We start from the raw sequence: 13,375 nt of genomic DNA, 5'->3' as shown, positions 1-13,375 counted from the left end.
AACTGTACTGGGTAAAAGCACTTTCAGGGTCTATGTCAGAAAGGAGAAAGCCATGTGCCCTACTGCTTTCTTCACTTGCATAGTAGAAAGCAAAAAGAGAAGGAATCCTTGCTGTACTCTGTCAGGTTATAGAAGAGTAGCCAGGACAATGCAGGAAGAAGAAAGTGACTCTCTCATTCCAGGCTGTACTTAGAAAATTTCCCTTCCAACACTGTGCTTTGGATCAACGTTTTGTGTGCATTGACAGGAAGTCAAAAGGGCAGTGTGTGTATACAGTACATTCAGGAACAATGTAACAAAAGGAGAGAATTTTCTATGGGGTTTTGCCCCAGCATTCACCAATGTTCTCAGCAAGCTCCAACAGAACATCTTCCTGCACTTGGGGCCTTAAAACAACATGGTGCTAATTTACAGAAGATTTTTTGATGTCTGGTAATATCACAGTTACTCTCTTCATTCTTCCACCTTTCTCTACAAGGGGAAACAGGTAGTCAAAAATGTATTGAACAAGGAGCAAACGGAGGAACAACTCTTCAGTTCAACTGTAGACATTAGACAAATACATTCCAAAAAAAGCAATTAAAGTGGGTCAGGCATAAAAACACTTCCTCATGCTGAGCAACTGTCAGAGCTGGGTTCCTGTGACAAACAGAACTTAAGAAATTGTCACTCTCAATTTTCTGTAATATTGCAAATTACTTTGCATAAAGTATTAGATGCAAAATGGGATCAATTCTGAACCACTAGGACAGCATATGTAATGGGCTCATAACTGCTGTTGTCAGAACATTGCTAGAGGGAAGATACAGCATCTAAAGCAAACGGATACAATGTGTGCACCAATGAACATTATCACTTTTCTAATAAGCTTCAAAGCCAAGGAGAACTGGAGGAGAAAAAAGGGGGGAAAATGTGAGTATATTTTCTTTCTAACTACTGGATGGATGGACAGACAGAACAGTGAAGAATCAATTTAGAGATCAGAACACTGATTTTCTTTTTCTTTAAGATTTTAAGGCTTTGGCACATCCACAGTCTGTCCCACAACCAAGCACTCCAGTGCTAATGCTGGCCCTGCTCTGCTCTACTTTACTGCTTTTTTGGTTTGATCATGATTTTTGGGAACATTTCTCAAAGGCCACTTGACAGTTGTCGCAATCACTGATCACAAATGCTCATCTGCTGAAACTTTTCTTAAAGAGTCTTCTCACAAGATGTAATCCATTTTAATTAATTTATTTTTGCAATTTCACGAAATCTACAGGGTGGCAAAGCAAGTTCAGCTCTTTTTAGCAGAGAAGGGAATGAAAACCTCACGGCAGTGCAGCTCAAATACACAGCTTTAATACACAGATGATAGCTGTTTCTCTCCACCAACAGGGTTCCTAAAATTACTACAATTTCTGTGTCAGTTTAAATAACTACCTACAAAATAAGCTCACAGCTCTCAGAGAGAAAGGCTAATGCATGAGGAGAAAATGCAAGCCTGGTACACTGCATCAGCTGGCAGACACCTCTCAAAGGGGATACATCACCTCTCTGTGCCACACAGGATTAGTTGTGTTACTGATGATCGTCGACCTTCTTTCCTGGCCATGATGAGCAAACGTAGGAAATGTACTTTTCTTGCCTGGCTGAATAGACATCTTTAGATAAGGATCAGGGTTGAAGAACATGCCTTTTTTAAGTCCAGCTGCTCTAATATCTATAAAGCAAAACAAGGACGGAAAAAGGAACTGAGTAAATTAAAGCCAGTTCACAAAGTGGCACATTCCTAAAATATTACCCAGGAAAACAATTCACCATAAGTTCCTAAATAAAGCAACTTATAATTACTCATACATTAACTGGATTCAGCATACACCAGAAAATCAAGTGTTTTCTCAAAAGAATATAAGGAAGAAAGGTATGAACATCCTCATCCACATTTCAGCCCACAGTTACTTGTAAAATTAAAAGCATAAACTTGTAGCTCACCTACAAAGGCTTTTCCCAGTACGGTATGTAAGGTATTTCCCATTCAAAGAAAAAAAAGACAGAAACCCCCCAAAATAAATCACATAGTACTTGCTTTAGTTCTCGGTAAGGAGAAGATAGAAAAAACTATATGGGAGGTAATGTAATGAACTCACACTTTCCCAAGGTAGAGTCTTTGGTAAATGTAACTTACCAAGTCTGCTCTGGAATATCATGCACACTTTCACCCAACTCAAAAGAAGATTGCCTATCTCAAATAAAGGAGGTAAAGTTTTCTGAAAAGGCTTCTTTCTTCCTAGGGAAACCTCAGAACTGCAGCCCTTTAAACTTGCAATATTAAGTAATAATTGTCTCAGTAGCATATCTTTATCACTAAGGACTTCAATGATAGTGCAAGCTTCAACAATAAGAAAGAAATATTTTTTAATATATTATTAGGTTTTAAACTTAACTGTAAAATATTTCTCTGTAGGTTTTCTAAAGCACAAGACTTCTGTGTCTTTCTCCATTAGGTACACCAATACATTGCATGAAGTCTTCATGACTCTAACACAACTAGCACATACAATTTTATACACACAGGCAAAATTCACTGCACTAAAACTGTCATGCCTGTGGATTCAGTGAAAAAAAGGAATGCTACCCAATATACAGAATTAGGCCACACAGCAGAAACACGATGAAATAAAGATTAATGTGCAAATGAACAAAGACTTTACAAGAAACATATCACAGACATATCAGTCAATACACCTTTCAGAAACATTTTATAGGACTCCTCACAATGAGTCACAATCATCTATTAAAAAGAAAGGGTTTTTCAGAATTCACTAAACAATTAGTTGTATAATACTCCATGTGAGTCTGTACAACCCGTCAGCTTTATCTCAGCTAACAGCTAAAAGGCCACTTCAAAAAGCAGTGGGTTTTTCTGCTCTACCCCTACAACCTCTAAATGCTTTCACTGACAGGTCTTTAAGATTCAGAAGCAAATTTCACCTGTCTTTGTACAGGCTGAATGTGCTTTAGTCTCACACAAGACTTCCCCAGAATAAAGTGTTAATCAAAACAAGTGAATGTGGCAGACTGCACCCCTACAGCTACTTTGCTGTAGTGACAGCTTAGCTCTGTTACAAATAAAGATTTTTTTCCTTTCTAAACCACCATTTACAGCTATTGCTTTTTTTAAAGTGATGGAACCAGTTTGCATTTTAGTTAGAGGTGATGTTTTCCACTCTTCAATCTGAGAAGAACTGTTCCATGTGCAAACTGGAAATTTCTCCAAGTTTTCATGCTGGGATCCATCAAATCCATGTCTTTCACTCCCAGAGAGTCACGATTCTGGCTGGTTTTCAACATACAAAAGTTCTAAAGAAACGACATCTTTCAAGCCACTAGAGTGTGCTCCTACAGAGGCTTATGAAGAAAAGAGTTCCATCTTTGATGTTATTTAGAACAGCAACTTTTTTTAACAATAATTTGTGAAACACAGAGTAGTGTTGTTTCTTACCTGATAGGGTAAAGCTGACTAACTTCCTAGAGTGCTGGGCTCCAGAAGCACCTTCCTCTGTGCCTTCTACTCCCATCTGAAGAGGAGAACAAAAAGAAGTTTTCATCTGCTTTGTACATGCTTGAGGATGATAAGGCAATTGTAGGTAGTATGCAAAGGACTTGACAAGCTACTGCCTATTACCACAGACAGGCTCAGCTGCAGCATTTATTTATAGCAAAATATCTATTATTTATGCCACACAGTGCTAATACATCAGTAGCTCAACTCGTCCAAACAAAACATGTACAGGGTAATACACATGCAGACAACATTAATCTGGGAAAAAACCTGTACTTTTTTACAAGCTTCCGTTTTGTACAATAACAGTATGGATTTGCAATACATACCAAAGCACTGAGCTGGCCAATGACAGCATATGGAACTTTTGTCACTTTCCACAAATAGATAATTTAGTGTGCAACAAAAAAAGCAAAGAGATCAAAGAGAGACTAACAAAAGCCTTCAGGTCTGTGAGCAAAAGCTCCTTTTAAACAGAAAAGCGCATCAGATATCTAAATATAAATGTGGTCTAAAAGCTTATGCTTCACAGATTTTGAGGTTTGGTTTCTACCAAAATCCCTCATTAGGTAAAACACTACTTCAGAATAAAAAGTTTCTCATGTATTAATGCTATCTTTTTCAACTAGCAGAAGAATTATTCTTTCAAGTCAGAGGAGATGTGCATCCAGCTGAATAATCTATCATGGAGACATCAATGAAGTTATCTTCAAAGACAAATGGTTCCCCAGGCAGGCACTGCACCCATTTCCAGGTAGAAGAGGTGACAGAAAAAGTTTCAGCCAAACACAGCACTGGGAATTAAGACCAGCTATAGAACAGAGAGCCATCTGATCCACTGAATCATAAAAACAAATAAACTGAATACAAATCTGCACACCTATGTGCGTAGATGAAGTGTGTACAGCAGCCCTGAGCAGCTGAACAGTGGTTTGAAGTTACCAGAGGGATAAGTGATCCTGGAGCTGTGGTAGCCACAGGGAAGCCGCTTTGCATTAACTGAACATGCAATCACTCCTTTTTATAGTGCTTTAAGCTATTTAATGTTATTAGCTTTCAAATACTTCCCACTATGACCAGCAAGTACATTGGAATTTCACAGGAAGTAGAAAATGTGTGGATTTCTCCTGTTGAAAAAGTCAAATACTTCATAGGTAACAAGCAGGCAAAGTGATGAAGGAACAGCAATGATGTTGATGCCTGACATTCCCACAGGCCTCAGAGCTCTTGGGAGGGAATACACTGTGCCAGCAAGTGCTGCCACTCACCAACCAGCCCACTGCCTTTCCTCACTGCTGGCTACAAAATGCACTTCCCATTCTCAGGGCAAGATGTGTCTCACCACAGCGCACAAAACTATCCCTTTCCCACCCAGCAAGATGTTCTCATGCCAGTGATTTTAGATGGATGCATAAGCAGTGACAGGTGGCAGTAAAATTATGAGGGTATCAAAAGTAATGGGTTAATTCCAGCTGGATCAGTGTCCCCTCATCTCCAGACAAATACTCTGGGAGCAGCAAGGGCTGCATCCCATTGTGATAATGATACTGTCCAGGCGAGGCCAGAGGAATGCCATATATTCCAGTTTACTCTTTTGGGCTTAACCCACACTTGTTTCTTGTAAAAGCATCACTTGTGAACAAAAAAGGCCTTTCTCATTCTATACCTCTTTTCCTTGGACTCCTTTTGAATATTATAACTTATATTGCTAATCATGACTTCATTTGATAGAAAATAGGATTTGCCCCCAGTTCAGCTGTAATAAAACAAATGGTAAGTGTTCCCTAGCACTTCCATGGTTTTCCTCTATAACCTTTCCCTGTTCCATTATGATCTGAACTGCAATTTCAGTTTTTCTGCACCAAGTATAAAGTGTTATCCCGGCATACATGCTCAGAGTTTTGCACACAAAAGCTACTTCATCTGATGTAACAGAGTATTTCTGGGTGCTCTACCTTTTCTCATTCAAATGAACACAACAGAGTGTTAGCTGCTTATCCAAAAATATGATGGGCTGAAATTCCTGGTGTGATACACCATCAGTATAAGAAAATCTAGAGACTCATCTCCTACTGAACCATGTAAAGCAAAACCACAGAATGATCCAAGTAAGGAGGTAATTTATTGCAGCTTAAAAAATGGGAGTGGGGTTGCCATGACTTTTTTACCACTCCACAAAGAGCATTTCTTTACCAACAGGCACAAACAGCATATCTGTACCAACAGACACAACCGGTACCACAAGAACCCAGTATTCTCTACTGCATATTCAGATGACAGAGGTTCAGATGTCCTTTTGTTCAATGAACCTCAAAACTACTGGTGGCTAACACGGTAAGATCAAGAAAATACACACCTTCAGTTGGTGTCTCCATTCAGTGTAATCACTCTGCTTCTCAGTAATGATACAGTGCAACATGCAGCCCATTTTAAGAGTTATTTTGAGATGCACTTTTTCGCTTGTTCAAAATCAGGCTTCCTTACTGTCTTTAGTTTATAAATTGGTATTAAAGACAGTAGCTGTCATTCACTATAGCACATTTTCTTCTGTAAAATAACAAGGGTTTATATGTCTGCTGTGAAACTATATTATTCATAGTAAGATATGAAAAAGATCTGACAAATAAATGATGCTATCACCTACATTTGTCATTCTAAGAGAAAAAACCACACACATTTGGTATATTGAGATACAAAGTCTAGTACAGCACATATAGTATCATATAGCCATAGCCTGCACCTGGATACAACATACAATGCTGAAAAAGTACAAGCTCAGAATAAAAGCTATTCAGTCTGAGTAACTTGTGCTCTACTGTATCTTCAACACTGCAGTTGTCAGGACACCATCCTCAAAGATGTGATCTTAAATATTTGGCAGCAAATGTCAATGAATCAATCACACTGTGAAACTTGATGTCAGCTGAAGAATTAACCTGTTACATAAATTACTTCCATCACAAGCACTGGGATACAAAAGGCTTTTCTTCCACTACTTATTTAAACAACTGAAAAAACTTCTCTAAAACTTTTTAGTATTTCAGAAGAACAGGTCTCATAATGAAAGCACAGAAAGGGAATACTTCTTGATAATCACAGAATTACTAAATTTCAGTGGTATATGAACACTCCAAAAATTTAGTAATTTTTGCAAGAGCAGAGTTTTGGCCAGTTTCATTTACATTATTAGTTGCTATCTCAGCAACAGTTTCATTATTAATATTAACAAATAAGACAGAATGGAGACTTTGGATAAGGATCCAGTTTCAGTTATATAACCAGTAAGAAAAATTTCTATTATGGTGTTACATTACAGCAAACTGCAAGCATCAAAACTGAAAACAAGCAAAATCAAATTCTTAGCATAAAGTATTTCAGTTAAGCTCAGAGACATTTTATTGTTACTTTACCATGAGCAATACAAAACCATGAAAAGCATTTTCCCGTTTTCGTAATTTTTGTGAGGCAACACAATTTTTTGAAAAAAACCAACTGCTGTCTACGGTAAAACTAGGATTTGTATTGATAGGTTTGTTTGACAGCTAACACTATTATCTTACACAAATACAAGGAACAAATAGGCTAAACTTACCATCACAGCAGGGTTTTTCACAGTGATACATGGAGTAGTAGCTCGGAGGGCTCCACTAACACCATGGTAGTATTTAAAACAGATCTTTATTTCAGCTGAAAATAAAACAAAAGCCCCATTAAACACTTTGTGACTGACCTTAGGCAAAAGAGCATTAACAAAAGGATCCATCACTCAGTGATCCATCTCCAGAAATACTTCAATAGGAAATTAAAAATAGAGCAGCTGGTTATCTCTTCTCTGAGTGTTGGGGCCTTCTGTTAGTTAACAAAAAGTGTAACTTACCTAATTCTGTAACTTGTATTTCTGCTACTATATCAATATCATCAGCCTTGGAAAGGGCATACCAAGACATCTGCCACTAGGATGATTTTGCAGTACTTTGGAAGAACATGATATATATCTGAAGGAAGCTGGAAGCTCTTTACATATTGGAACACAGGAAAGGTAAACGTTGCACTATGTTTCTGGTCCCACTGAATAAAGTTTTTTTTTCTAAACTTCATTTACGGCACACAAAAGACTATTATGTTTAACTGAAGCCTGACCTCCCTTGTTCCTCCGCATTCTTCCAGCCAAGCAGAACAGCTATAATTATGGCTGCCCTCCATCCTGGGGGATTTCCCTATCTAGAACAGTGTCTGTTTTCTTCCTCCATTGGGATAACTCTTCTGTGTGAGGCTGGTGAGGGTTTACCTCTGGGTACAGCAATGGCCACAGGCAGACAGCAATGGCCACAGGCAGCTAGGAATTACAGCAGCCAGTTCAGACAGACCAAAGTCTTGGCAGTTCAATTCCCTGCTTGGTTTAACAATATGTTGGTAGTTCTAAAGTAAAAAAGAGCAATATTTTCCATAAGGTTTTGAGACACATATGGCATGATTCCTTGAGGGCTGAGGTATTTCATTACTGCAAGGTAAAATACTACTTATCCCAATTCAGAAGGATCAGAAACCCACCCTGCAAGCTTGCTCAGCCAGAAAGGATTATTTATTTTTAAATTTGCTGCAGTTCCATATCAACATCTATTTACTATCTTCCTCCCAGAACAAAGAGAAGACACCTCAGAACAACCCTTCAAAGGAGGCTGACAGTGCCTCCAGGCAATCAGGAGGTGGAGGAGCTGCTGATCCCACTTCCTCCTCCTCACAGATGAATTCACACACACAGACAAAACATGCTCTATTTACCACAGGCTTTACAGCAAAATTCAAAATGCAGACAGGATTTCTAATCACCTACAAATGTTTATCAGGCCTAAAAGTTATAGATCAGGACCTGCAGTTTCTTCCTGAACTGAGCAATTCTGTTGATCTACCAACAATGCTTTTATCCAATGGACACAGAATTCCCAGTTCACATAAAAATTGGAGTCTTAGCATTTGTAAAATTTGACAGGATTTATACCAAGCGCTGGACTCTCCACACTGTAAAATGCAGATATTAAGTAACCAGAACTCAAGTATGGAGCATCTCTTATTCACACTGAGAACATATTACAACTACATGACAGCATGGTAAGACAATGAACTATTCCACCAAGACTTCAATTTCCAGCTACATTGCTTGCTTTTATTGCAACCTAAGCTTTATTTTACAGAGAGTTTCTGGAGCTGCCATTTATCCAGTCTGTTGTCACTGATTATCTTCCCTCCATTTCATCACTTCTGAACCCAGCCTAGCAATGGACAGGTTATCAGCTGCTGGTTCTATCCACAGGCAGTCCATAATGTGAGGGTGGACAGATATTCTCACTACACTGACAGGTACATTCATCTAAAGGCTGAAATGCAATGCTGTGAGTTTTGCATCCTCGTATTTCTTTCTCTTAATGACTCCTACAAGCATACAGTACTTTTCAATACCTGTATGTGGCTGGTGATGGAAGAAAACAATGTTTGAGTCAATAAATAGATTTGACAGTCCCTTTCAGATACACTAAATTTAAAAAAAGAAAACCCAAACAAACAAAAAACAAACCGAAAACCCAAACAACCAAACTTCAGGACTAACTGACAGAAATAATTAGAAAGAGCAGAACACTTAAAAACATGACATGGAGACTTCATCTCCCACTTCCCAACAGAAGAGGCACTGATTTAGTTTGGGGTTTATACAGTACTGCAAGCGGAATGGCAGCTCTGCTGTTAGCATTGTGTTGATTCGTGTAACACAGGAGAAGCTGTGCTTGAAATTCAGCACAAAATTGAAAAATGGGCTACCCACCACATGCATGCAGATGTTAAATTGAACACAGGTTTCTGCAAGACTGGATCTTACATGCAGCAAGAATACAAACCCTTTGTAGCATAAGAGACAGCTAAGTGATTTTTTTTCCTGGCTATTAATGCAAGAAACTGCAGTTAATGTTAACAGAAGAAGAAATCTCAGAGGAACTCTTTCAGTTCAAAACAGCTGAGGATCTAGCTTTTGGCATGTCTCGTACTGTGTTATCAGAAAAAACCATTTCATTAGGAGTCTTTCCTTCATGACTGATGGATTCCTGAGCTCCAGATATATTGAAAATAGATACCTGTGGCTGCTCTCGACAGTTACAGGCAGAAGGCTGCAATGTGTGGCAAGCCCCCATCAATACCCAGACCTCTTCAGAAACAGCAAGCTCAGTGATGTGCAAACAGAACTTCAATGTTTTGAGAGTTGAGTTCAAAACCACATTAATACACAGGTTTCCTCTGAACTGTCCCATACTATAAATGCACATTAGCATGTGTCACCTACAGAGTTTTCTCACTACTTTCATTTCTCCTGCCACCTTAATTTTATGTCTGTCCTTCAGGGGAAAACTGACACTTCTTTTTTTAACTACTTCCTCTTCCTCAACAGGTTAATTAGATGTCTTTGTACGTGATCCTTAAAGAAAAAGTTAATAGCAAACCCAGCAAAGGAGAGACATCTGTACCTGACCACAGGAGCATTTGCTGTATCATTAAAGAAAATATGACATTTCAGAACACTATTTTCATTCATGGGAGGGAAGGGAATTACTCTATTCTTGATACTACACATGCTCTGTTGTAATTGACACTCCTCCAGACATGATACAGACCACAAAAAATTCCTTCTTCATTTAAAAATAAGCCAAACATGAAATTGGGGGATCTGTGATTCTTTAAAAATGATCACGCGGTCATATAAAAATTATATATATGTTAATTAATCACAGCACTCTGTAAAACCATAATCCTCCTCTTTAAAAGCTAATAGCTGTTACCATCTTATAACCATAGTTTTATAGCTCAGGTCTCTTACATAAAAATGTTAGAATCGGTAAAGGTTTCTGGGACTCAAACATTGACATTTGAATTTCAAAAGAACTCCTGCATGAAATTATAGTGCTGTTTCCTCTATGGACTATACACTCTTATCTCTTCAATAAGAGATCAGCTTACAATAAATAATAGCTTGCTTTTAAAACATCACTAATTCCCCAAAGTTCCCCACTTTAACTGCTTTTTTACTGCCTTTAATACTTTACCTTTGCCCATTAAAATAATGCTTTGTTAAACAAAGATACTAAGAATACATAAACACATGAACATAATCCTAGAAGAATGCATTCTTTCCAGAAGACTGATAATGCAGGAAAGCAGATGTCTTGGCTGTAAGAACAGTTTGCTCCAGACAGACCCAGACTCAAATGAAATGCCCATATTAGAGGTGGAATCACACTTCTTGAGAAGGGATGGGCAAAAGACAACTCAAATCCTGGCTGGGTCACAACTGTCTGTGGAGGCAAACAGAGCTCCCAGTTATCCATATGGAACCTGCACAGTAGCTAATTCTGCCTGGACACCACAGCTGCCCAGATGCCCAGAACCTACTAAGGCTGAACCTGTGGCCCTCTGCAGACAGAAACATATGCCCTCCAACATTCAATGGGGAGAAAGCTGACATCACAAACTCATGAGAAAAACATGAGAGCATGTTCTGCAAAAGTTATTTAAGATAACTTTGTCACTAGAACAAATTAAGTCACATCCAGGCTTTACAAAGCTATAAAGGGAGATGTAATCCATGGAAAACAGACTGTGTTAAATCCTATTTGTCTCCCATCTGAACCCAAAGACCTTATAGGCAACTGCAGGAATTGAGAAATGCTCTGCATGTCCTGACAGTTGAATTTCTTTTCCTTAGCATGACAATTCAGTGAACTCTATGTTATTGTTTGGACATTTAGCATTCTCTTCTCTGCGTCACTCTAAGAATGTACATTTTCAATTACTTCTTTCTGGGCAGTAGCAAACACACCAGCAGAATGCAAGGGCCACAGCTGGCTGCCTCCAGATACTTGCCATCTCCCTCAGCAGGTACATGATAGGAATTCTTTTACAGAAGGAACGATAAGAAAACCACCTAGAAAGTGACTGGAGCAGACTTACAGAAAGCTTTTTAGATAAACTAGAATAAATAACAGAAAATGCTTCCATCCCAGTGGTCTCTCCATCTAAACTGCTTCAAAGGAAACTACAGGTTGTTCAGGTAACAGAACCCACCAGCCCTGCCAGCCCTACTCACTTTGCCATCACTCTGAGACAACCTTATTTATAGTTGTGAGCACTGAATAATATGTGTTAGTTTGGCAAAGCATTTAATTATAATCTAACCTTAAAAAACCCCAAAACACTGGGGTTTTTATGTGGTTAAGGAAGTCAACAAGGCTTGCCACAAATGTGAAAAATACAAGACTTGATCCTGTTTCAGTTATTTGTGATACTCAAAAATAGCTGCTAAGAGACAACAGATAAAAACAGCAGAAGAATAATAAAAGTATTTCTAACTCAGTGAATATGTTTATAAATAGAGTAGGGACAATAACCATGAGTCCCCAGACAGACCACTGAAAGGCCACTGGTTGCAGGGCACAACAAAGAATGTTCCAGGCTCAGAACAATTCCATGTGAGAAAACCATGACCTTTACAGAATTTAATTTAAATAGTAAAAACATAATGATCAGATAAAAGTAATGAATTACATTCATAGAACATTCATTAACACTGACCATTTTGATGAAAGCCATAAAACCCCCTAAATTTTGTTTATACCTCTAGGAAGAACTCTTTGCTACAGCAGCCCTGAAAAGCTAAAAGCATATAAATTTCAATTATTTAACCCATATTTTCGCCCTTTAATATATATCAGCTTTTTTAAAAAAGAGAGCTAAGAGTCTGCTCTGCTAGCTACAAAATATTGCAATTTCAGTCTTAACACACTAGTTCTGCAACAGCTATAATTTCATGAAAATAGGGACTGAACACTCCACACAGAACCTCATTTGTAACATCCCAGTGCAATTCAAACACATACATTACCACGTTTTCTGAATGTATCTCATAGTCTACTCGTGCTCTTACAAGGGATGAGAGACTGAGAGCTGCCCTGCTGAGAAGGACCTGGGGCTGTGGTGGATGAGAGGCTGGACATACCTGGCCATGTGCACTCAAAGAAAAAGCCAATCATGTCCTGGGGGGCATTCAGAGCCCCACGGGCAGCAGATGAGGGAGGGGATTCTGCCTCTCTACTCCACTCTGGCAATCCCACCTGCAGTGCTGCATCCAGCTCTGGGGTATCCAGTGCAGAAGGACATGAACCTGACGTAGCAGGTCCAGAGAAGGCCCACAAAAATGATCAAAGAGCTGGAGCACCTCTCCTAAGGATACAGGCTGAGTTGGGTTTTATTCAGTCTGGAGAAGAGCAGGCTCCGAGAACTCATTGCAGCCTTTCAGCACTTGAAGGGAGCTCATTAGAAAGATGGGGACAAACTTTTTAGCAAGGCCAGCTGCGATAGGACAAAGGGTTTTAAAAAAGAAGGCAGCAGATTTAGACTAGTTATAAGGAAGAAATTTTACAGTGAGAGTGGTTAAATACTAGCACAGGTTGCCTAGAGAGGTGATAGGTGTCCCATCCCTGGAAATATTCAAGGTCAGGTTGGACTGGGCTCTGAGCAGCCTGATGTTGAAGATGCTCCTGCTCATTGCATCGGGGTTGGACTACAGACCTTTAAGGGTCCCTTCCAACACTGACTATTCTGTGATTCTAAGTCACAAACATGAGATTTTAAGCACAAAACACACAGCACCTGTGCAGTCACTGCATCCAACTATTGCAGTGTGGCACCAGAAGTAATTTAACCACAAACATCTCAGAGGTGATTTGGAAATGACTGATGTGACAAGACTGGCAGTCTCTGTATAAATCCCAACAGCTGCCACTATGG

At 39.0% G+C, this 13,375-nt stretch overlaps 1 protein-coding gene across 1 annotated transcript in view; it reads right to left on the bottom strand.

Moving 5' to 3' along the window:
- The window catches only part of HECW2 (HECT, C2 and WW domain containing E3 ubiquitin protein ligase 2), a 157,169-nt gene that overhangs the window by 59,971 nt on the left and 83,823 nt on the right, over positions 1 to 13,375 (bottom strand). Inside the window, 3 exon segments of the mRNA XM_071562577.1 lie at positions 1,536 to 1,705; positions 3,488 to 3,563; positions 7,140 to 7,234. Of these exon segments, the coding sequence (XP_071418678.1) occupies positions 1,536 to 1,705; positions 3,488 to 3,563; positions 7,140 to 7,234 (341 nt within the window).

This window comes from Pithys albifrons, chromosome 8, assembly GCF_047495875.1.
Source record: "Pithys albifrons albifrons isolate INPA30051 chromosome 8, PitAlb_v1, whole genome shotgun sequence".
In the NCBI taxonomy this organism is placed as follows: Eukaryota; Metazoa; Chordata; class Aves; order Passeriformes; family Thamnophilidae; genus Pithys; species Pithys albifrons.
Note: the sequence above shows the minus strand (reverse complement) of the source record. Positions and strands in the feature narration are given on the sequence as shown.